General features: G+C 42.0%; 1 protein-coding gene across 1 annotated transcript in view; it reads left to right on the forward strand.

Moving 5' to 3' along the window:
* Window positions 1–2,071: 2,071 nt before the first annotated feature.
* The window catches only part of LOC143966048 (ras-like protein family member 11A-like), a 63,071-nt gene continuing 43,163 nt past the window's right edge, over window positions 2,072–21,979 (forward strand). The window contains exons 1-3 of the mRNA XM_077474348.1: window positions 2,072–2,505; window positions 11,384–11,440; window positions 20,657–20,739. Of these exons, the coding sequence (XP_077330474.1) occupies window positions 2,385–2,505; window positions 11,384–11,440; window positions 20,657–20,739 (261 nt within the window). The 5' untranslated portion in view covers window positions 2,072–2,384. The remainder of the gene's footprint in view (window positions 2,506–11,383; window positions 11,441–20,656; window positions 20,740–21,979) is intronic.

The raw sequence follows: 21,979 nt of genomic DNA on the forward strand, positions 1-21,979 counted from the left end.
TTTCTGCATGCTTGTTCCAGGGCAATTGGAGTACTAGAGGCAGAAGGGGTCAGAAATTAGCATTTTTCAAATGGTGGCCAGCAATGAAGGGGCCATATTTTATTCAGTATGAGTTTCCTTGTGTAAATGTGTAAATTTAGCCAAAACTACAGTATTTTTTTTTTTTTTTTTTGTTTCAGACAGAATGTGGAGGGATTAGCCAACTGACGAGGTTTTTATTGCTGTCTGTGTCCCTGGCCTGCTGGGTTAATTCGCCCACTCTATTTGCCCTGGGGACCACTGTCACCGAAATATTAAGTGAAGAAAAATCCAAATTGCTGTCACCAGGGTGAATCTTCCAACTGATGAATTTGCTACGGTGACTTGCTAGTGTCTAATCGGGGCATTCCACTCGTTTTGTCTCACTTGTGTCTTCAGGGCAGAAGGTTAAAGCGGGAGTCTGCCATTTGTTTTTGTTTTTTTTAAAGCCAGCAGCTACAAATACTGCAGCTGCTGACTTTTAAAATAATGACACTTACCCACCCAGCGCGCCCGCGATGTCGGCACCCGAAGCCGATCTCTCGATCGTCTCTCGGGTGCTGCCGCCGCCATCTTGCGTATGGGAATCAGGAAGTGGAGCCTTGCGGCTTCATTTCCCGGTTCCCTACTGCGCATGCGCGAGTCGCGCTGTGCAATAAGGATGGTCCCCGCTGTCTCTGGGATCCGTGTGTTTCCCAGCAGACAGCGGGGGACCTTCGGAAAGGGGCGTAGATTCTGCAGAAAGGGGCGTAGCTTCTGCGGGTATCTATGCCGGAAGTGGGTGCAGATACCTGAACTGTACAGGTACCTGCCCCCCCCCTCCCCCCCCTCCCCCCTGAAAGGTGCCAATTGTGGTGCCGGAGGGGGGGGAGGGTTCCAATGAGCGGAAGCTCCACTTTAGGGTGGAGCTCCGCTTTAAGGGAGATCTGGACGGCAACAAAATTTATTGAAATGGTTTATAACACTTCCTTACCCTATCAAAAAAAAAAAAAAAAGTTTTGCCTATGTATACACTTTAAAGATGCCCTGGCCCTTTTGCTTATTTCCCAATATAGAGCTGTGCTAGTGTCTCTAAAATCTTAAGTACAGCACATTATATGAGTACAAACTGATAGGGCAGATGTTTTGGAAAGTTGATCATCATTGGGATCCGGACAAGCGGTTAATAGTGAGTTTTGTAGCAGTGGATGAAAGGCTGCATGTTTTACAATTGACTCACAGAGTAGGAGTCCTTATTCTTCTGTGTCTCCCTCTAGCAGGGCGTCTCAGAAGAATAAGGATTAAATCACTGAAGCTTGAACTCTTTCTCCAACTGAAGAGAACAGTTTTATTTAACCATTTCTGTACAGAATTGCAGACTTTATACCAATCTATTATAATCCACCATGCAGCCAAAAACTGACTTCCTACACCAGTTTGCATCACCCAATGGTATATGGTATTTTAGTATAGTGGCGGATGTTCATGGCAATTTGCAGGGCTCTAACGTAATATTATTATTATTATACAGGTTTTATAAAGCGCCAACAGTTTGCTCAGTGCTTTACAACATGAGGGCAGACATTACAGTTACATTACAATTTGGTACAAGAGGAATCAGAGGGCCCTGCTCGTTAGAGCTTGCAATCTAAAAAATGTACCGTATTTATCAAGATGTGTGACTAGGAGGCTGCGACCTCCATTTTTATGCTACCGCTGTATGTTAAACGGGCCCTTGCCCCATTGTTGAAAACTAATAAAATATATATTAAAAAAAAAAAAAAAAATGTATTTATATTTAAATAAAGTTTAGTAGTGTTATATTAGAAAAAAAATACACATAAATATATACCACACTTTTTTTTAATGTGCATCAATAATTTCATTAAATGTATTAATTGAATTGAATGTATTCATTTTAATAATTGAATTAATTTAAAGAAACAGCAAGGAAAAATAGAAGAGTGATATTTATTTTAATCGTTTATATCGTTTCTTTGTGTGCGCTTGTTCTTCTTCTTTGTAGCAGTTCTGGAGAGTTTTTAGAAAAGATGCAGAATGGATAGAAGGTTATCTAAAGAATAACTTATCTGGGAAGATACAGTTAAAATCACCATTTCCCAAAACCCCTCCCCTTGGAATGTCAAAGCGTGTATCCTGATTGGCTGGCGGCTGCAGGAATCGGTTTTCACTCTGCTGGGAGAGAGAAGTTTTCTTCTGCTTCTGAAGGAGACCCTCAGTGGGGACAGTTGGATTTTCCCAGGGAAGTCTCTACCAGTTTCGCTTACTTTTTTAAATCATGGTGTTGGCATCAAGAAGCCGTGGAACTTAATAGTAACACATAACCGCCATAGCTGGATAATTGCCTGTGATATTTCTGACAGACTATGTCCCAGTATTCTCACAACTATCTGCTGGTTCCTATCCCTGAATATCCTCTCCTGGACTGTGACCCTAACAGGAACATCAAGATTGTGGTACTGGGGGGCAGTGGTGTTGGAAAAACAGGTAAAGAAGTACATTTATTATATTCTGAGCAAATTCGAAATTTTATTCAGATCAGATTACTTTACATCTCTCTGCAAAGTTAGGTATTTTACGTGATCAGTTATGATCAAACACTGTAGTAAGGAGGCAATGTAGAGTTGGATGTCTTGGGGGTTCGGATGTAGTACCAAACTTCAAGGAACACATTATAATTTAATATTATTATTATTATTGTTTACTCTATGAAGACCTTACTTTCACCTGTCCATTATCTATATTTTGGTTTGTGAAAGGTATTTGAATAGGGCAATAGGGTATAGTTGACCCAATATTAACACGCAAAGGGGAATTTAGTAAAGCTGCTACAAGACTTTTCTGCCATCAACCCTTCTTGGTAATGCATTGCACCAAATTCATGAAGCATCTGCAACTTATTTCTGACAGCGACTACCAAATTCAGGTAGTTCTAAATTGCACCACTTCTACATTGTGGTGCATTGAATGCGCCAAATTCAAAATTTAAAATATCGACCGTTTATATCTTACAAAAATGGATTTAATTACTTCTCTTTTGAAGTACAGAAACTGGTGCACACGGATTTTGCCAAAGTGTCTCACACAGCAATGCACCAAATTCAAGTACACGTTCTACACCGGTATATGAGTTTGTTGCATGCTGCACAACTTTTGGAACACATGAGAAACATTTTTGCAAAATCTGTCTGCAGCAGTTTTTTTATGAGCTCCAGGAAAATAATATTGCATTAATCACAATTACACCACTGTCGTACAAATGGATGGTGCATTTTATACCAAAACAGTGCAAGCTGTTTGTTTAAAGTGGTTGTAAACCCTTACAAACCACTTTGACCTACAGGTAAACCTAGATTAAGGCTTACCCGTAGGTCCAGGAAATATCTCCTAAACCTATACGGTTTAGGAGATATTTACCCGAAGACAGCCACCGCGCACTAGGCAGGCCGCAGATCGCGGCGATATGCCGCAAGTGTCGGCTCCCGTGCGTCATCGTCATCGCAGCTCCGGCGACTCACAGTGCCGGAGCAGCGAGACTTACCAAGAAGATGGACGCTCGGAACTACAGGGGACAGCGGTGACTTCGCTGGCTCCTGTGTCAGGTAAGTGACACATAATAGACTACTATGCGATGCATAGTCGTCCATTATGCTTTACATTTGCAGGGAATCAAAGAGGAAGTAAACCCATCAGGGTTTACTTCCTCTTTAAAATGTTTAGATTGCAAATATATCTATGTTCCTTATTCTAGAAGTCAAGCAAAGTGATATAAAAGCTCATAATTGTAAACCATGGAAGACAATCATTGATTCCTGAAGAACTATTTTTGATGACTTTAATATTGTGACGGTTTTATATTTACATAGATGAATGTGCATCTCTTTTTAATGGACGCTTTCTGATGATCTATATTGTTGGCTTCATACACCTTGATAAATCTTTTTTTATACCTGCTTAAATTAGAGTTGAAGTAAAGACATTTCAGTCTAAGCCCTTGTACACAGGGTCAGATATTCCGACGGAAAATGTCAGATCGGACCGTGTTGTCGGATAATCCGACCGTGTGTGGGCTTCATCTGACTTTTTCCATCGGAATGTCCGACCAACAAAGTTTGAGAGCTGGATATAAACATTTTCCGACAACATGACCCGATCGAACTTTGTCCAACCGTTTGTAGAGAATTCCGATTGGACAAAGTGCAAGGCATGCTCAGATCAAATTCCTAGACCAAAGCTATTGGCTACTAGCCTGAACGTAGTAGCATTGTAAATAAATAACGTCATCACATTACGTACGATCGGATTTTCCGACAACTTTGTCCGACTGTGTGTATGCAACACCAGTTTCGGGACAAAATCCGACGGATTTTGTTGTCGGAATGTCCGACCGTGTGTACAAGGGCTTAGAGATTAAAATAAAAACTATTTCTGTGCACACTATACTAATGGTCTGTGTATATATATATATATATATATATATATATATATATATATATATATATATATATATGTATGTATGTGTGTATGTATGTATGTGTGTATCTCTCTCTCTCTCTCTCTCTCTCTCTCTATATATATATATATATATATATATATATATATATATATATATATATATATATATATATAGGAGAGAGAGAGAGAGAATATATATAATATACACACATTTATGGGCCAATTTATGTACACATTAGTGACTGACATGAAGCCATTTTAAATAAATATAACAGCATTGTTATGGGTGGTAGAAGACAATGCATATGGTTATGATTTCAAACATGTGTTTTGTGTCTTTATTATTCTGAAAAGCATGATATAAATAAACAAAATCAGTTAGAAAACAGGAATAGAAATCTATGCAGTACACAGTATAAGATAATGCTAAATTAAAAAATGTCCTTTGGTTTCAGTAAATATAAAACAGAATTTACAATCTAAACTACAGTAGTTATATTAATAACTATTTTATTAATACATAGCTTTGATATCAAATAACTATGTTGTACCTTTGGTAAAAGGTACATGAATGGGATATAAATGGAAAATGTCTACACAAGCTTGTAGTTGTTCCTCTTACTGGCCAATACATTGGAAGTCCAGCACATACTGCTTCTGAAAAGAGTACCCAAGTAAATGTCACATGGGTTGAATAAAGTGGTTCTAAACCCTTATGTCGCGTACACACGAGCGGAATGTCCGACAGAAAAAGTCAGACGGAAGCTTTTCATCGTATATTCCGATCATGTGTATGCCTCGGCTGACTTTTTTTTTTTCTCGAAAATTCTGACAGACCTAGAAATAGAACATGTTCTAAATATTTCTGATGGAACCAATTCCTATCGGGAAAACCGCTCGTCTGTATGCTGTTCCGACGGACCAAAAACGGCGCATGCTCTGAAGCAAGTATGAGACGGAAGCTATTGGCTACTGGCTATTGAACTTCCTTTTTCTAGTCCTGTCACACGTGCTGTACGTCGCCGCGTTCTTGACGATCGGTTCAGTGGAATTCTGTTTATTCCGACGGGAAAATCGGTCGTGTGTACAGGGCATTAGATCTTAAATATGAGCAAAGCATATCCCTCTATAGTGTGTACTTGTCTCAATTAAGGGCACTGTGGGGTTGATTTACTAAAACTGGAGAGTGCAAAATCTGGTGAAGCTCTGCATAGAAACCAATCAGTTTCCAGGGTTTTTTTTTTTGTCAAGGCTTAATTGAACAAGCTGAAGTTAGAAGCTGATTGGCTACCATGCACAAGCTGCACCAGATTTTGCACTCTGCAGTTTTATTAAATCAACCCCTAAGGCTGGGTTCACACTTAATTCGCATGTGGCTCACAGCAGGGGTCCAGTGCGCCCCTGTTCTCTGTTTCAGAGATGAATCAGGCCCAAATATTCGCCTGAATTCGGACCTGAAACTGAGCCAAAGACACACAGGACCCCTGTGCAATTCACTCCACAGCCGCCACGGAGATGTGTGAACCGGTGTTCTGGCAGATAGTGTCCGCCCCGTACTGCGCATGCGCAGTACGGGGCAGAAGAAGCTTTGAAAAATCTCCGGGAGATGAACGGCGCCTGCGCCGTGAGTGGAGGTGGTAGCCCCACCATCTAAGCGGACATAGGGTTGGGAAAATTAGAGGGCCCCTCGAGGGCGAGCTTCGCTCGCCACGCTTCGGGCTCGGCCTCGCTGCACTCGGCTCTTTTATATTCCTGCTCTATGTCTACTTGGATGGTGGGGCTAGAACCTGGACTCACGTCGCAGGCGCCGTTCATCCTCGGCTATTTTCGGAATCTGTGTGTGCTGTGTACTGCGCATGCGGGCACACTCTCCTGTCATGCAAATTGGATGTGGGGAAACCCACATTCAATTCGCACTAGTGTGAATCCAGTCTAAGTGACATTTCTGTCTAGTGCTCTGTTCTTCTGCTATCAGCATGAGTCACTTCTGACAACTTTTCCTGACATCAAGAGAAAAAAGGGGACAGGGGAGGGAGCTACAGCAGATTGTCAGCCTTAGCTTTGTTCCTGTGCACTGTGTGAAGCTGGGTGTGTCCTTTCCCTCCAATCAGCACTCAGAGCTCTCCGCACTGAGCTCTGCAGAGTGCATTCATAGCTCTCCTTTTTTTCTGACAGCTCAGACAAGTTTTATAAATTCTGGACTTTGAACAGATGTATAGAAGAGGATACTGCAGATAAACAGGTCCAATGTAGGTAGGAGGATTTGTTTCATCTTTGTGTAGTACCGGAGAATAGTCCCTTCACTCGGTATATATAAGGCAGGGATATGCAATTAACGGACCTCCCAGCTGTTGCAAAACTACAAGTCCCATCATGCTTGTGTCTCTGGGTGTCATGCTTGTGGCTTGTTATGCCTAATGGGACCTGTAGTTCTGCAACAGCTGGAGGTCCGCTAATTGCATATCCCTGATATAAGGGTTTAAAAACACTTTCAAGTGTTTACATAAATAGATAGTTTATATACAATATCCATGTGTGTTTGTACTTTGTCTTTGTTTTTTTACTTTGTCATTGGTCTGAGGTTGTAGAACATAACAGAGCACTTGTGGCATGTTAATACAATATGAAGATGTCTTTTCCAGGCAAATGTTGATCAACCTGCATGTCCGCCAACAGCTGATAAACATTATATAGCTGGAGTCCTCAGTGAGGACATGACCTGCAAACTTTCCTAATCTATCCAAACCATGTGATTTCCTCATGCACAGACAGATGGGTCAATTAAATGCATATTACATCTCACACACCGGATACTCTATGCCTGTAAATTCTCAGAACTTCAGGCCTAATTTAAATACAGCCTAATGCCCCATACACACGATGAGATTATCGGACGAATGATCGTCCGTTTTTTATTGCATGCTAATCTCAGATCAAATCTGATGAGTTTACTAAAGTCACGAAAATTCCCGCACGACAGAAAAAATTTTTGGAAGTGATGTCATGTGTTGTAATGCATTTGTATTGCATTTTCGAACGATAGCTGTACTGATTAAACGAAAATCGTACGAAAAATTTTTCCGTGCATGTCCGATAGAATAATATCGGATGAACTGTCCTAATCGGCTCTCGAAAGCTCTGTACTAACGACTTGATTATCATACGATCGCTTTGAAAGCGGTATTTTCCGTACGATTTTCAGATCGTGTGTACGGGGCATTACAGGCCATTTTAATTGTCCTTTAGGCTAGGTTCACACTATTGCGATGCGGGAACGCCGCGAATCCGCGGCGTTTTCCCGCATCGCTCACCTCCCGCCGGCAGTTCACACTGCCCTATGCGGACGGCTGGGGGTGTCAATGTTATGTTAATGACACCCCCAGATCCGTCGGCAAATCGCAGTGCGATCTGCCGACTCGCACAGGAATCGGATCGCATGGTGTGAACCCCCATGCGATCCGATTCCGTTGCGGACCCAAAAAAGGGTCCTGTGCGAGTTTGCTGCGGGACAGCTGCGAGTTCAGCCATACTATCTGTATGGCTGAACTCGCAGTGCTACGGAGATCGGATGTGATTTGCTGTGCGAATCACATCCGGATCTCCCCCCGCAGCAGTGTGAACCCAGCCTTAGACTCGGTTCACACCTGTGCGTTTTTTATTGCTTTTTTCAGAAACGCACTGCAGTCCATTTATTATTATACGAGATTTATATAGCGCCAACAGTTCGCACAGCACTTTACAAAATGAAGGCAGACATTACAGTTACAATACAATTTGGTACAAGAGGAATCAGAGGGCCCTACTCGTTAGAGCTTACAATCTAAGAGCGAGGGACAATTGATACAAAATCTAAGACCCCTTTCACACCAGGGCGTTTTGCAGGCGCTATAGGGTTAGAAATAGGGCCTGCAATCTGCCCTAAAAAAGCTGCACCATTGTCTGTAGTGTGAAAGCCCGAGCGGTGTGCTGGCAGGATGTCAGGGAAAAGTCCTGCCAGCAGCTTCTTTGGAGCGGTGAAGGAGCGGTGTGTTTACCGCTCCTCCACCGCTGCTCCCCATTGAATTCAATGGGGCAGCGCTGTAATACCGCTGGCAAAATGCCGCTATTGCAGCGTATTGCTGGCAGTTTTAACCCTTTCTCGGCCGCTAGCAGGGGGTAAAAGCACCCCGCTAGCGGCCGAAATGCGCCGCAAATCCGGCGGTAAAACGCAGCTAAAAATAGCGCCGTTTTACCGCCCACACTATGGGCGGTGTGGTGTGAAAGGGGTCTAATAGCTGTGGGGGATGAGCTGAGGGAGAGAGTAAAACAGTGTATTAGTTAGAAGCAGAATAGGCTTCTTTAAATAATGAGCTTTTCAGGGATCGTCTAAAGATGTATAGATTAGGAGACAGTCAGGTTGGGGTAGGGAGTTCTAAAGGATGGGAGAAGCTCTGCAGAAATCCTGGAGGCGAGCATGGGAGGTGGTGACAAGAGAGCTAGAGAGTAGGAGATCTTGGGAAGACCGAAGAGAGCGGCTTGGTTGATCATTTGAGATCAGGCTAGTGATGTAGCTGGGGGCAGAGTTGTGGGTGGCTTTGTAAGTTATTGTTAGTACTTTGAATTTTAATCATTGGGTGAGTGGAAGCCAGTGGAGTGATTGGCAGAGAGGAGCGGAGGACACTGAACGATTTTTAAGGTAGATGAGTCTTGCAGCAGCATTCATGATGGACTGAAGGGGGATAGCCTATGTAAAGGTAATCCAATGAGGCAGGAGTTGCAGTAGTTGAGGCAAAAGATAACCAGGGAGTGAATTAGAAGTTTGGTGGTGTCATTGGTTATAAAGGAGCGTATTCTGGAGATGTTGCGGAGGTTAAGGCGGCATGATTTGGACAGGGATTGGATGTGGGCCTGGAGGGACAGTTCAGGGTCCAGGGTTACACCTAGCACCCTGGCATGTGGGGACAGACTGATAGTTGTGTCATCGATCTTGACAGAGAAGTCAGGGGAAGGGCCATGTGGGGGGGGGGGGGGGGATGATATTATGAGCTTGGTTTTAGCTTCATTGAGTTTGAAGAAGTGTTAAGACATCCAGGCTGAGATTTCTGTTAATAAATCAATGATGCGTGAGGAGACTGATGGGGTGAGCTAAGAGGTAGAGAGATTTGGGTGTCATCAGCATAGAAATGGTAGTGGAAGCCATGGGAGGCTATCACCTGACTCGGGGAGGAGGTGTAGATCAAGAATCAGAGAGGTCCAATGACAGAACCTTTGGGGACCCCAATGGTAAGAGGAGTAGGAAGTAGAGTTGTAAGTGACACTGAAGGTGCAGTGAGATAGGCAAGATTAATTTACATATGTAAGAATTCGTTTACCATGGTTTCCTATGGGACAAATTCACATCTATGCTTTTTTTCAGCCGCTGCATTTTTTGGAAAGGGTCACGGACTTTAAAAGCAAAACGGTGTGTTTTTGCTTCAATAGGCCGCGTACACACGGGCGGACTGTTCGCCCAACTTTGTCCGCTGAACAGTGTTTCAGCGGACAGTCCGCTCGTGTGTGGGCTTCAGCGGACAGTTTCAGCGGACAGTCTGACGAACAAAGTTTTTCGGAATTTCCGTAAGACTGTCCGCTGAAACTTGGTTTGAGCGGACAGTCCGCTCGTGTGTAGGCTTGTTCGAGAAACTAAGTCTCGCGCATGCTCAGAAAGAATTTACACGGCGAAGGTTGCATTGCAGTGTATTGGACTTCGAATCTCTCGTCCCGTCGTACGTGCCGTTCACGTCATCGCGCAAGTTTTCAGCGGACTGTTCGTTCGTCGTGTGTGGTCAAGTCCGTTCATGCTAATTTTGAACGGACTGTTTGTCAAACTGTTGGACGAACCTAGTTGGGCGGACAGTCCGCCCGTGTGTACGCGGCCATAGACTTCAGCAGAGAAGCTGCAGAAAAGCATGTAGTGCATTGTTGCCACAATTTAAATTTTTTAATCCACCAAACTGGGCAAAAAAATAAACACATGAAAAAAGAAAAGTGCGTCAAAAACATGTGGCAAAAAGCACCACAAAAAGTGCTGCAGAAACTGATCAAAAGTAAACTGCATAGGTGTTTTCTGTGGGTATAAATATTATTAGATGCATCACCCATTGTACTGGACAATGGATGGTGCATTATCACAGAGGTCTCAGAAGTGTGACATATATTGATAGTTGTGGGTTTGTGAATAGAAACTCATTGGTGACCTCAAATAATGGCACACTTATACTTGGAATCTGGAAGAACATCTCTGCCTTCAGTTTATAAGCCTGAAATGTAATGTGGATGAAAGTGTTGTATTATTTGCAGGATTTTAGAGAATTTTTGCATAGTATGTTTCCAAAGCATCCAATTCTAATTGAATCAAGCTGTGTTGCGCAAACATTTATGGTTTTCCTCCAGTTTAGGACATATTGTAATATACCATACATAAAGTGTAAGAGACCACTTCCACATTGTAGTACATTCTGTAGTTCATTTGAAGTTTTTCTTTACAGTTTTATTGGACTTTGTTCTCCCAAGTCCAATAAAAGTATGAAAGACTGTTATTCGCCTTTTTTGATTGCTCAGGGATGGGGAAAAAAATGACCAGTTAAAGTATATCCTCGTTTCTAGACATCAAAATTTTAACGTTCTTTGGCAATTAATAATTAACAATCATCAATTAATGAATTATCAGCTGCATAGTTTTGTGTGAACTACAACCTTGCTCTGCTGAAACCTGTCAAGTCAGACAACAATGCATCGCATTACATTTTGCACCACACTTGTCAATGTTATTGAGCAATCCTACGTTGACTTTGTGAAAAAAATGCAGTGAGGCAGTAGACTCAATATATATGTAATCCTTCAGCCTTCTGAAGTCACAATAACACAGCTTTTCCTTTTTCTTTTGTCCTAGCTTTGGTTGTAAGATTTCTGACAAAAAGGTTTATTGGAGACTACGAAGCAAACACCGGTAAGTTTGAAAAGCGGGTGGAGCGGAAGATTAATTACCCAGCATGTGCTTACACAATGAGAACACTGCAAATTCTTCTTTGTGTTAACAGTTGAAATGCACAAGATTAATTACTGAAAAGACGCACCGACCTAGCCTGTCATTTACCTGGCCCTACATTTGTTTGTGTTTTTTTAAGACCGAAAGCACCGTACACAAAAAAAAGGCTGTATTTAATAATGGACTCTAGGGTGTATGCATTCTTTTTTTTTTTTGTACCATAGTCTAGTCTAGCTTCTTATTTGTCCTTTCAGCACACTGCTATCTGTGCAACCATGCCACAGTTTCCATTTACCTTAGTGAAAGACTGTCCACAGGCTGACAGGTATGTAGGTCTAGGTAGATAGAGGTCGCCTCAATGGGTAAATATTAAACAAGATACCTTTGTCCCATATTAACAGGGCCGTCTTTAAGGCAGGGCAAAAGGGGCAGCTGCCCTGGGCCCTATCATTGTTGTGGGGCCCAAAGCAGCTGCTTCATACTTGCCAACTATTCCAGTTTAAATTCCCTTGTCCCTTGAAGTTTTAGTCCTGTGCTGTGTCCCAATATCTCAGTGTGAAGTGCTGGTACTAATTCTGCCCAGCTCTGCCCTATTGGTGTGTGCAGATGACTCACCGGCAGGCCCTGTGTTTACATGTAAATAACTGGCATTCATATGTAAATAGCGGCAGCATTACTAATAAATAGCTGCGGCGGGCTGCATTGATATGTAAATAAAGGTGGCATTCATATGTGTATCATGCTCCCCTGCAGTGAGGAAATGATGCACTGTAACTTCTAGCAACCAATCGGTGAGCATTTTTACTATACAGTAATTTCTAGCAACCAATTAACAAGCAGAAATCTTTTTGCTGTAACCTCTAGCAACTAATCAGTGAGCCGTAATGTGTGCTGTAACCTCTAGCAACCAGTCATTAAGCAGTAATGAGATGCAGTAACCACTGGCAACCAAGTACAATTGCTGCCTGATCTGATACAGTAAACTGATTTTAAGTCTAGCTGCTATTGTATTGTCTCAGAACATGTAGAAATTGCATGGGGGGGCCCCAAGAATTTTTTTGCCCAGGGTCCAATCAATATTAAAGACGGCCCTGCATATTAATATATGGAGAGAAGAAAAGCTCAACAAAGAGGAATACTCCAAAGAAATCCTAAGAGCATAAAGGACACTGGGGACTATTGCGGTATCAAAAAATGGTAGGCAGAGACATTTTTAAAAAATTTCATTAAGATTTATTAGATTACATTAAAAAAGAAAAAGGACACATACAAACAAGCAATTATCATAGAAACAAATTGATAATAATCAATCTATACAAGAAATATAATGTTTTACAATATTTGCTAAGAACCCCACATGGAGGGGTTTTACATTGATGTAAAGTGGACGTATGGCTCGACCGGTTTCGTGACTAAAAGCCGCTTCCTCAGGAGACGTCACTTATAGTATCTAACACACAAAGAAAAAAAAAAAATAAAACGACTTTTTCTTTGTGTGTTAGATACTGTAAGTGACGTCTCCTGAGGACGCGGCTTTTAGTCGCGAAACCGGTCGAGCCATACGTCCACTTTACATCAATGTAAAACCCCTCCATGTGGGGTTCTTAGCAAATATTGTAAAACATTATATTTCTTATATAGATTGATTATTATCAATTTGTTTCTATGATAATTGCTTGTTTGTATGTGTCCTTTTTCTTTTTTAATGTAATCTAATAAATCTTAATGAAATTTTTAAAAAATTTCTCTGCCTACCATTTTTTTGATACCGGAATAGTCCCCAGTGTTGAGCTTTTCTTCTCTCCATGTAGGTCTATGTAGTATAAAGGTCTACTTAGTTGAAAGTACATTTTCAGAGTTAAAAAAACAGCACTAAGCCAAATAATGTGCACACAGAAAAAAAAATACACAAAATACAAAATAAAAGCTGAAAAAAAATATATAAATAAGTGAAAATCTAGCATAAACCATAGGCAGTGCTAATTTTGCTATAACAAGTAAGATATAAAAGAAAATATTTTATATATGCATTTTTAAGTGCAGAAAACAAATATGAAAGAGAGTAATCGAATATAATAAATAAGTGTCCATTCCACCATCAGTCCATAAGTAAAAGCTAAAACAGTGCTCTGCTTTAAATCAGTAAATGTGCTCAACTCTACGGCTGTGATTTAGATTCCCCACACCAATGGTGCACATTCCCTTGGTCAGCCTGAACTCACCAAAACACATGGATTTATGCTTTGCAACAAAAGGTCAAAAAGTGCATTTAGATGTATTATGTCTTTATCCAGATTTACTCCACTCATGAGAGAGAACAAAGATGAGAATTCATCGTGTAAAATCATAAAAACTGTACTTTCTTACATAAGATAAAATGTTGCACTCACATTTGTAGGCACATATCAACAGCTCTCATAGAAAGCTGCCGCTACTCTGTCGGCTGTACAAAGAGCCGCTATGCACTCCACCTTGTAAATTTTGCATAGCTAGTATATCTAGGAAGATTGCGCAGTCAGGTTGTAATGTGTGTCTGACTTAATTTGTAACCCACTTTACAATCTCTTCTTTCAAACAATCATTTAAAAGTTTTATTGTATCAAATTCCATTTTTACACTGTTCAACTCAAAGTGGATGTAAATTAGGGATGGTCCCGATGTTCGAAGTCGAACGATTTGGGGTGTTCAGGGCAAATTCGAAAGCCGTGAAACACCCTTTAAAAGTCTATGTGAGAAATCAAAAGTGCTAATTTTAAAGGCTTATATGCATGGCATTGTTATAAAAAGTGTTTCAGGACCCAGGTCCTGCCCCAGGGGACATATATCAATGCAAAAAAAAAGTTTTAAAAACAGATGTTTTTTCGAGAGCAGTGATTTTATTAATGCTTAAAGTGAAACAATAAAAGTGTAATATTCCTTTAAATTTCGTACCTGGGGGGGGTGTCTATAGTATGCCTGTAAAGTGGGGCATGTTTCCCGTGTTTACAACAGTGTGACAGCAAAATGAAATTTCTAAAGGAAGAAAAAGTAATTTAAAACTACTCACGGCTATAATGAATTGTCGGTCCGGCAATACACATAAAAGTTCATGGATAAAAATGGCATGGGATTCCCCCCACAAGGGAACCCCGAACCAAAATTTTAAAAAAAAATGCATGGGGGTCCCCCCGAATTCCATACCAGGCCCTTCAGGTCTGGTATGGATATTAAGGGGAACCCTGTGCTAAAGGGGGTCCCCCTCAAAATCCATACCAGACCCTTATCCAAGCACGCAACCTGACAGGCCACAGGAAAAGAGGGGGGGCGAGAGAGCGCCCCCCCCCCACCTGAACTGTACCAGGCCACATGCCCTCAACATTGGGAGGGTGCTTTGGGGTAGTGGCCCCTCCAAAGCACCTTGTGTTGATGGGGAGAAGGGCCTCATCCCCACAACCCTTGTCCGGCGGTTGTGGAGGTTTGCGGGCGGGGAGCTTATCAGAATCTTGAAGCCCCCTTTAACAAGGGGACCCCCAGATCCTGCCCCCCATGTGAAATGTTAATGGGGTACAAATGTACCCCTACCATTTCACAAAAAATGGTGTGTGAAAATGGTAAAAAAAAATACACTACACGCCTTGGGATAAGTCCTTTATTAAAAAAATAAAAAAATAACAATGTCCCACAGAGTCGTCTTCTTCTTCTTCTTCTTCTCGCGCTCCGACGGACCGAAAAAGAAAAAAAAGCCGCAAGCCGCCTACGATCTGCCTCGGGAGGCACCCGCCGTAATGACGGGTCTCTGAGGTGACAGTTCTTTTAGAACTGAGGGCGGGGCCACACAATGACATTGCTGGGTGACCCCGCCCCTCTCTGACGCACGGGGACATCCCTATGGTTTTCCGGTAGCATCAGATGGGGCGGGGTCACTCGGTTACGTAACCGTGTGGCAGACCGATGTCAGACAGTTCTAAGCACGGGAAACGTGCCACTTTACAGGCATACTATAGACACCCCCCAGGTATTAAATTTAAAGGAATATTACACTTTTATTGTTTCACTTTAAGCATTATTAACCACTTCCCGACCAGCACACGACGATGTACGTCGACAGAATGGCACGGGCAGGCATATTGGCATACAGGTACGTCCAATATTCAATGCCGCCCTGCCATCGGGAGCGCGCCGGCGGCGGCGCGCTCCCGCGCTGGTCGGGACCTCCGTGAGTCCGGTCGCGGGACCCGCGGACTCGATCGCCGCGGGCATCCCCGCGATCGTCTCACTGAGCGGCCGAATGGAGGAAATGCTGTGTAAACAACATTTCTCCATTCTGCCTAGCAACTAGTGACGCTGATCTCTGCTCCATGTGATTGGAGCAGAGATCAGTGTTCACTAAATGAAAGCCCAACCCCCCCACAGTTAGTAACACACCCCTAGGAACACTTAACCCCTACACTGCCACCCACTGGTTAACCCCTTCACTGCCAGTGTCATTTACACAGGAATCACTGCATTTGTATAGCAGTGATTACTGTATAAATGACAATGGTCCCAAAAATGTGTCAAAAATGTCCGATGGGTCCCCCACAATGTCGCAGTCACAATAAAAATCGCTGATCGCCGCCATTACTAGTAAAAAAAAATAATAAAAAATTATTAATAAAAATGCTATAAAACTATCCCTATTTTGTAAACGCTATAACTTTTGCGCAAACCAATAAATAATCGCTTATTGTGATTTTTTTTTACCAAAAATATGTAGAAGAATACGTATCGGCCTAAACTGAGGGAAAAAATGTTTTTTTATATATTTTTGGGGGATATTTATTATAACAAAAAGTAAAAAATAATGCGTTTTTTTCAAAATTGTCGCTCTATTTTTGGTTATAGCGCAAAAAATAAAAACCGCAGGGGTGATCAAATACCACCAAAAGAAAGCTCTATTTGTGGGAAAAAAAGGACGTCAATTTTGTTTGGGAGCCACGTCGCACGACTGCGCAATTGTCAGTTAAAACGACGCAGTGCCGAATCGCAAAAAGGGGTTTGGTCTTTGACCAGCAAATTGGTCCGGTCTGCAAGTGGTTAAAGTCACTGCTCCCAAAAAAACTGCAGTTTTTAAAACTTTTTTTTGCATTAAAACATGTCCCCTGGGGCAGGACCTGGGTCCCCAAACACTTTTTGAGACAATTCCATGCATATAAGCCTTTAAAATTAGCACTTTTGATTTTTCATGTTTGTGTCCCATAGACTTTAATGGTGTTCGCGTGTTCAAACAAATTTTTTGCATGTTCTGGTGCGAACCGAACGGGGGGCTGTTCGGCCCATCCCTAATGTAAACCCTCACATATACCCGGTGAAGTGAACAGCCTCAGATGATACACAGAGATGAAACAAATCCTTCTACATAAGTTTTACTTGTATATCTGCTTTCTACACTCTTTAGAAAGTGCAGATCATGTTACAAATCACATTTCCTCATTCAGCAGTGGTAGGGAGGTCTGGGTATAAATTGTGTGAGAGCTGATTGGCGGAAAGGCACACCCCCCCCCCCCCTCCACATAGTTAGAGGAACGAAGAAACTTGCAGAGCTGTACTGTGAATAGACCAGCTTTCTGCTTATCTACTTCTAAGCACCCTCCCCGACACAAATTTCCAGCTGCTTTTATCTCCTGTGTCAGAGAACTTGTCAGATGTTATCATACTGATAACAGAAGAACGGTGCAGCAGAAAGACACTGGACTTACAGCTTTGGAGAGAGATAAGTAAACACTACAGATATACAGTATGTGCCCAGGTCAGATTTCATGAATGGGGTTTACAACCACTTTAAGCTAAGCATATTGTGCAGTCACAACATAACATATGTGGGCTGCTGTGCGCACTTACCAAAGGTGAGTGTATCGATATCCTAAATTAAGTAGCCCTTAATGATGAGCCTGGGATACAGATGCACTGGGGGCGATTTACTAAAGGCAAATGGATTGTGCACTTTGCAAGTGCAGTTGCTCCAGAGCTTAGTAAATGAGGTAAAGCTTCACTTTGCAAAGAATACCCAATCACATGCAAGGAAAATAAAAAAAACAGCATTTTTGCTTGCATATGATTGGATAATGGAAACCAGATGAGCTCCCCCTCATTTACTAAGCAGGAGCAACTGCATGCATATAACAGTGTAAATTTGCTGTGTTCTCAAAATAACTCCACACACAGCCGTTAATGTCTAAACAGCTGGCAACAAAAGTGAGTACCCCCCTAAGTCAAAATGTCCAAATTGGGCCCAAAGTGTCAATATTTTGTGTGGCCATCATTATTTTCCAGCACTGCCTTAACCCTCTTGGGCATGAAGTTCACCAGAGAGTCACAGGTTGCCACTGGAGTCCTCTTCCACTCCTCCATGACATCATGGAGTGGTGGATGTTAGAGACCTTGCGCGCCTCCAACTTTGGTTTGAGGATGCCCCACAGATGCTAAATAGGTCTGGAGACATGCTTGGCCAGTCCATCACCTTTACCCTCAGCTTCTTTAGCAAGGCAGTGGTCGTCTTGGGTGTGTGTTTGGGGTCCTTATGTTGGAATACTGCCCTGCGGCCCAGTCTATGCAAAGGGAGGGGATCATGTTCTGCTTCAATATGTCACTGTACATATTGGTATTCATGGTTCCCTCAATAAACTGTAGCTCCCCAGTGCCGGCAGCACTCATGCAGCACCAGACCATGACACTCCCACCACCATGCTTGACTGTAGGCAAGACACACTTATCTTTGTACTCCTCACCTGGCTGCTGCCACACATGCTTGTCTTCAGTAAACTGTTTGCGGGACTTCTTGTGCATCATCTTTAGAAGAGGCTTCCTTCTGGGACGACAGCCATGCAGACCAATTTGATGCAGTGTGCGCCGTATGGTCTAAGCACCGACAGGCTGACCCCCCACCCCTTCAAACTCTGCAGGAATGCTGGCAGCACTCATACGTCTATTTCCCAAAAACAACCTCTGGATATGCTGAGCATGTGCACTCTACTTCTTTGGTCGACCATGGCGAGGCCTGTTCTGAGTGGAACCTGTCCTGTTAATCTGCTGTACTGTCTTGGCCACCGTGCTGCAGCTCAGCTTCAGGGTCTTGCCAATCTTCTTATAGCCTAGGCCAGTGATGGCGAACCTTGGCCAGATGTTTTGGAACTACGCTTCCCATGATGCTCATGCACTCTGCAGTGTAGTTGAGCATCATGGGAAATGTAGGTCCAAAACATCTGGGGTGCCGAGGTTCACCATCACTGGCTTAGGCTAAGTCTTTTTTTTCAGATCCTCAGAGAGTTATTTGCCATTAGGTGCCATGTTGAACTTCCAGTGACCGGTATGAGAGCAATAACACCAAATTTTAACATACCTGCTCCTTATTCATACCTGAAAACTTGTAACACTAACGAGTGACACCGGGGAGGGAAAATGGTTAATTGGGCCCAATTTGGGGTGTACTCAAGCTGGAGATACAAATCACTTGGAGATAATGTATTGGCTAAAGGAGGCAATCCGACAATTGTCAGACTCAAACACCTACTTTATGTATAGGGGAAACGCCAACTAGGAATACAAAGACATCTTGTGCATTCTAGTTCAGAAGGGTGTGCGTTTAGCTGTGCTGTCCAAAAAAAAAAAAAGGTGAAGCATTGATACCTGAATTTCCTATTTTTCACCATCTCCCCGAAACCCACAAGGGACTTGATCCTTTGGTGGGGCATCCCATAGTGGCTGAAATTGTCTCATTAAACAAAAATTGTTTTTTTTGGGTCGATTGTCAGCTTCAACCATTGGTCAAGTTACTCCCTAGTTATTTGAGAGACACAAAACAACTATTAAATCTATGTGACAGGATTCAATGGGTAAAGGGGGGGAGGGGGTGTATGGATTACTTGTGATCTGTCCAGCTTGAATTCCTCAATTCCCCATGCATTGGGCTTGAGGGCTGTGGAATATTTTTTGTATTGTGGTAATTGTTTATCATTAATGTTAATGTTGTACAATGGATATTTTAATAGCATTACCCAAGCCATTCATCTGGAAAAATGTTTTTAGTTTTGGGAGCAAAGAATAGAACACAGGGATCCAATCACTGGAAGAATCCCATCTGTTTTGAATTTGTTTTGAATCAATTATGTTAAGTAATCATGTGATATGTCTTTTTGTATATTATTATGTTGGTGATTGCATTCTGAATGGTTTAGACGAAGCACGCCAGCCGTGTGAAATGCGTCACCTTTTGCCCCTGCCATTGCCTATGTCATTGCTTTTTTTTCTCATGATGATTTTATCTCCTCAATAAACTTTTCTATTTTTGCATCTAATATGGGAGTGCTGCCATCCTATTTTTGTACAGTATATCCACTCATCTGCAGCAGTGACAGGGTGTGCAACCCATCTGATGTGTGTTCATTCATCAGCAGTTCAGTTATCCACATCTGGAGCAGTTACTTCATTTTGTTCGCGAAATGCAGTTTGCCACGATTGCAGCGCGCTACAATGTACTGGGTACACCGCATACTAGCTCATTATGAAATACTTACCTTACTTACTGATGTCTCGTTCTAATACTTACCTTAGAACGAGCCCCCGACATCTCGCCCGATACACACAGAGTGAGCTGACATGTTCCCTCGGCGTGTCTTCTGGGTATCGCGGCTCCGGCCCCTCACAGCTCTGGAGCCGCGATATCGTCACTGCCGCGCATGCGCGTGGGAGATTTCTTTCCAGCAAGGTCCGGCATCTGCCAGGCTTTCAGCCGAAGATCCCCTGTGCCTATGTGCCACTGCAGTTAGCGGCTCATTGCGAGGGGAATATCTCCTAAACCATACAGGTTTAGGAGATATTTCTTTTTATTATAGGCTTACCTGTAGGTAAAAGTAAAAAAACCTATACAACTGCTTTAACATCCTATGTCTGTAGTGTAGATTCTCTTGACCATTGCAACCACAGATGGCTGTAGACAGTATTATGATATATTAAATTTCTATAACAACTAGAATGTGTTGATTTTGATAACTTTCACTGTAACACCATGGTTTAATGTATACAGTACTTGTACTATTTTGCACCTCATTGCTTCCCTAAAACTTTTTTTATTAAAAATCATTGGAAAAGAATATCTTAGAAATACAAATGTGCAGGGACAGAGACACAATTTAATTTTAAACTTGCTTTGTTACTGTGCAGGTGCATTATATTCAAGAAAAGTCACAATTGATGGGGAGCAAATTTCACTCCAAGTGCAAGATACACCTTATGTATCAATGGAGGTAAGCTTTTTATCTGCAATATATGCATGTTAAAACAGAAAAGGCATAATCCTGTGAAAATGTATGTAAACTAAATTAAGTGTATCTAAAAAACAAAAACAAAAAAAACATATATATATATATATATATATATATATATATATATATATATATATATATATATATATATTGTATATGTATATTGTAGGTAACCTATTTTTAGATGCATTTGTTTTATTTAGGTTTTTCCCTTTATTTTAAACTGGAATCACTCTCCTGGGGGGTTACCTTGCAGGCGCGCTCCCCACTCCATCATGCAGCAGCCATAGCCACCAAATATATGACTCGGCCCCAGCGCCCGCGTCATTGGATTTGATTGACAGCAGCGGGAGCCAATGGCTGCACTGCTGTCAATCTATCCAATCAAGAGCCGAGAACCCCGGGCAGAGGGACAGCTCGTCCCCATCGGGTGAAGTTCCAGGGCTAAGTAAAACGGGGGGGCTGGGGGGCCAGTCACTACCAGGTGTTTTTTCACCTTAATGCATAGGATGCATTAAGATGATAAAACACAAGAGTTTACAACCCCTTTAACTCATGGTCATCCCGGCTGTACTTCAAACATGCTTGCCTTCTTTATCATCTATACTTGGAGTGGGGATTAGTAGTTTACGGAAGAAAGAAAACATTGTTTGTGATTTTAGTTCCGCTCAAAGGAAGTGACAAAGCCTGGCAAGATCAACAAGTATTTTCTGTACTTGCTAAAAATATTCTTTGCCTAAAAAAACGAATGCAGCCACCACATATAGTGATGAGCAAGCTGCAAAATATTGAAATTTTTGTTTCGACATTTAAATATAATTTAATTATGGTAATTTACTAAAGAAGGAAGTTCAACCGTGTAACCTGCTTTGTTTATAACTTTATACATACTGGACCTATTATTGTCTGTTTTTTTTAATTATTATTATTATTATTATTTTTCTTCAAAATTTAACAAGAATGATACAAAGGACATATAGGGGTTGATTTACTAAAGGCAAATCCACTTTGCACAACAAGTGCAGTTGGAAGTGCAGTCTCTGTAGATCTGAGGGAGACATGCAGGGAAAATAAATAACAGAATTTTTGCTTGCGCCTGATTGGATGATAGAAATCAGCAGAGCTTCCCCAAATTTCAGATCTTCCCCTGTAGTGCAAAGTGGATTTGCCTTTAGTAATTCAACCGCATAGTGTGCAAAAGTTCTATAAAAGTGGTAGCATT

The sequence above is a fragment of the Lithobates pipiens genome, unplaced genomic scaffold, assembly GCF_037356315.1.
Source record: "Lithobates pipiens isolate NorthernLeopardFrog02 unplaced genomic scaffold, aLitPip1_a1.2 Scaffold_1, whole genome shotgun sequence".
Lineage (NCBI taxonomy): Eukaryota > Metazoa > Chordata > Amphibia > Anura > Ranidae > Lithobates > Lithobates pipiens.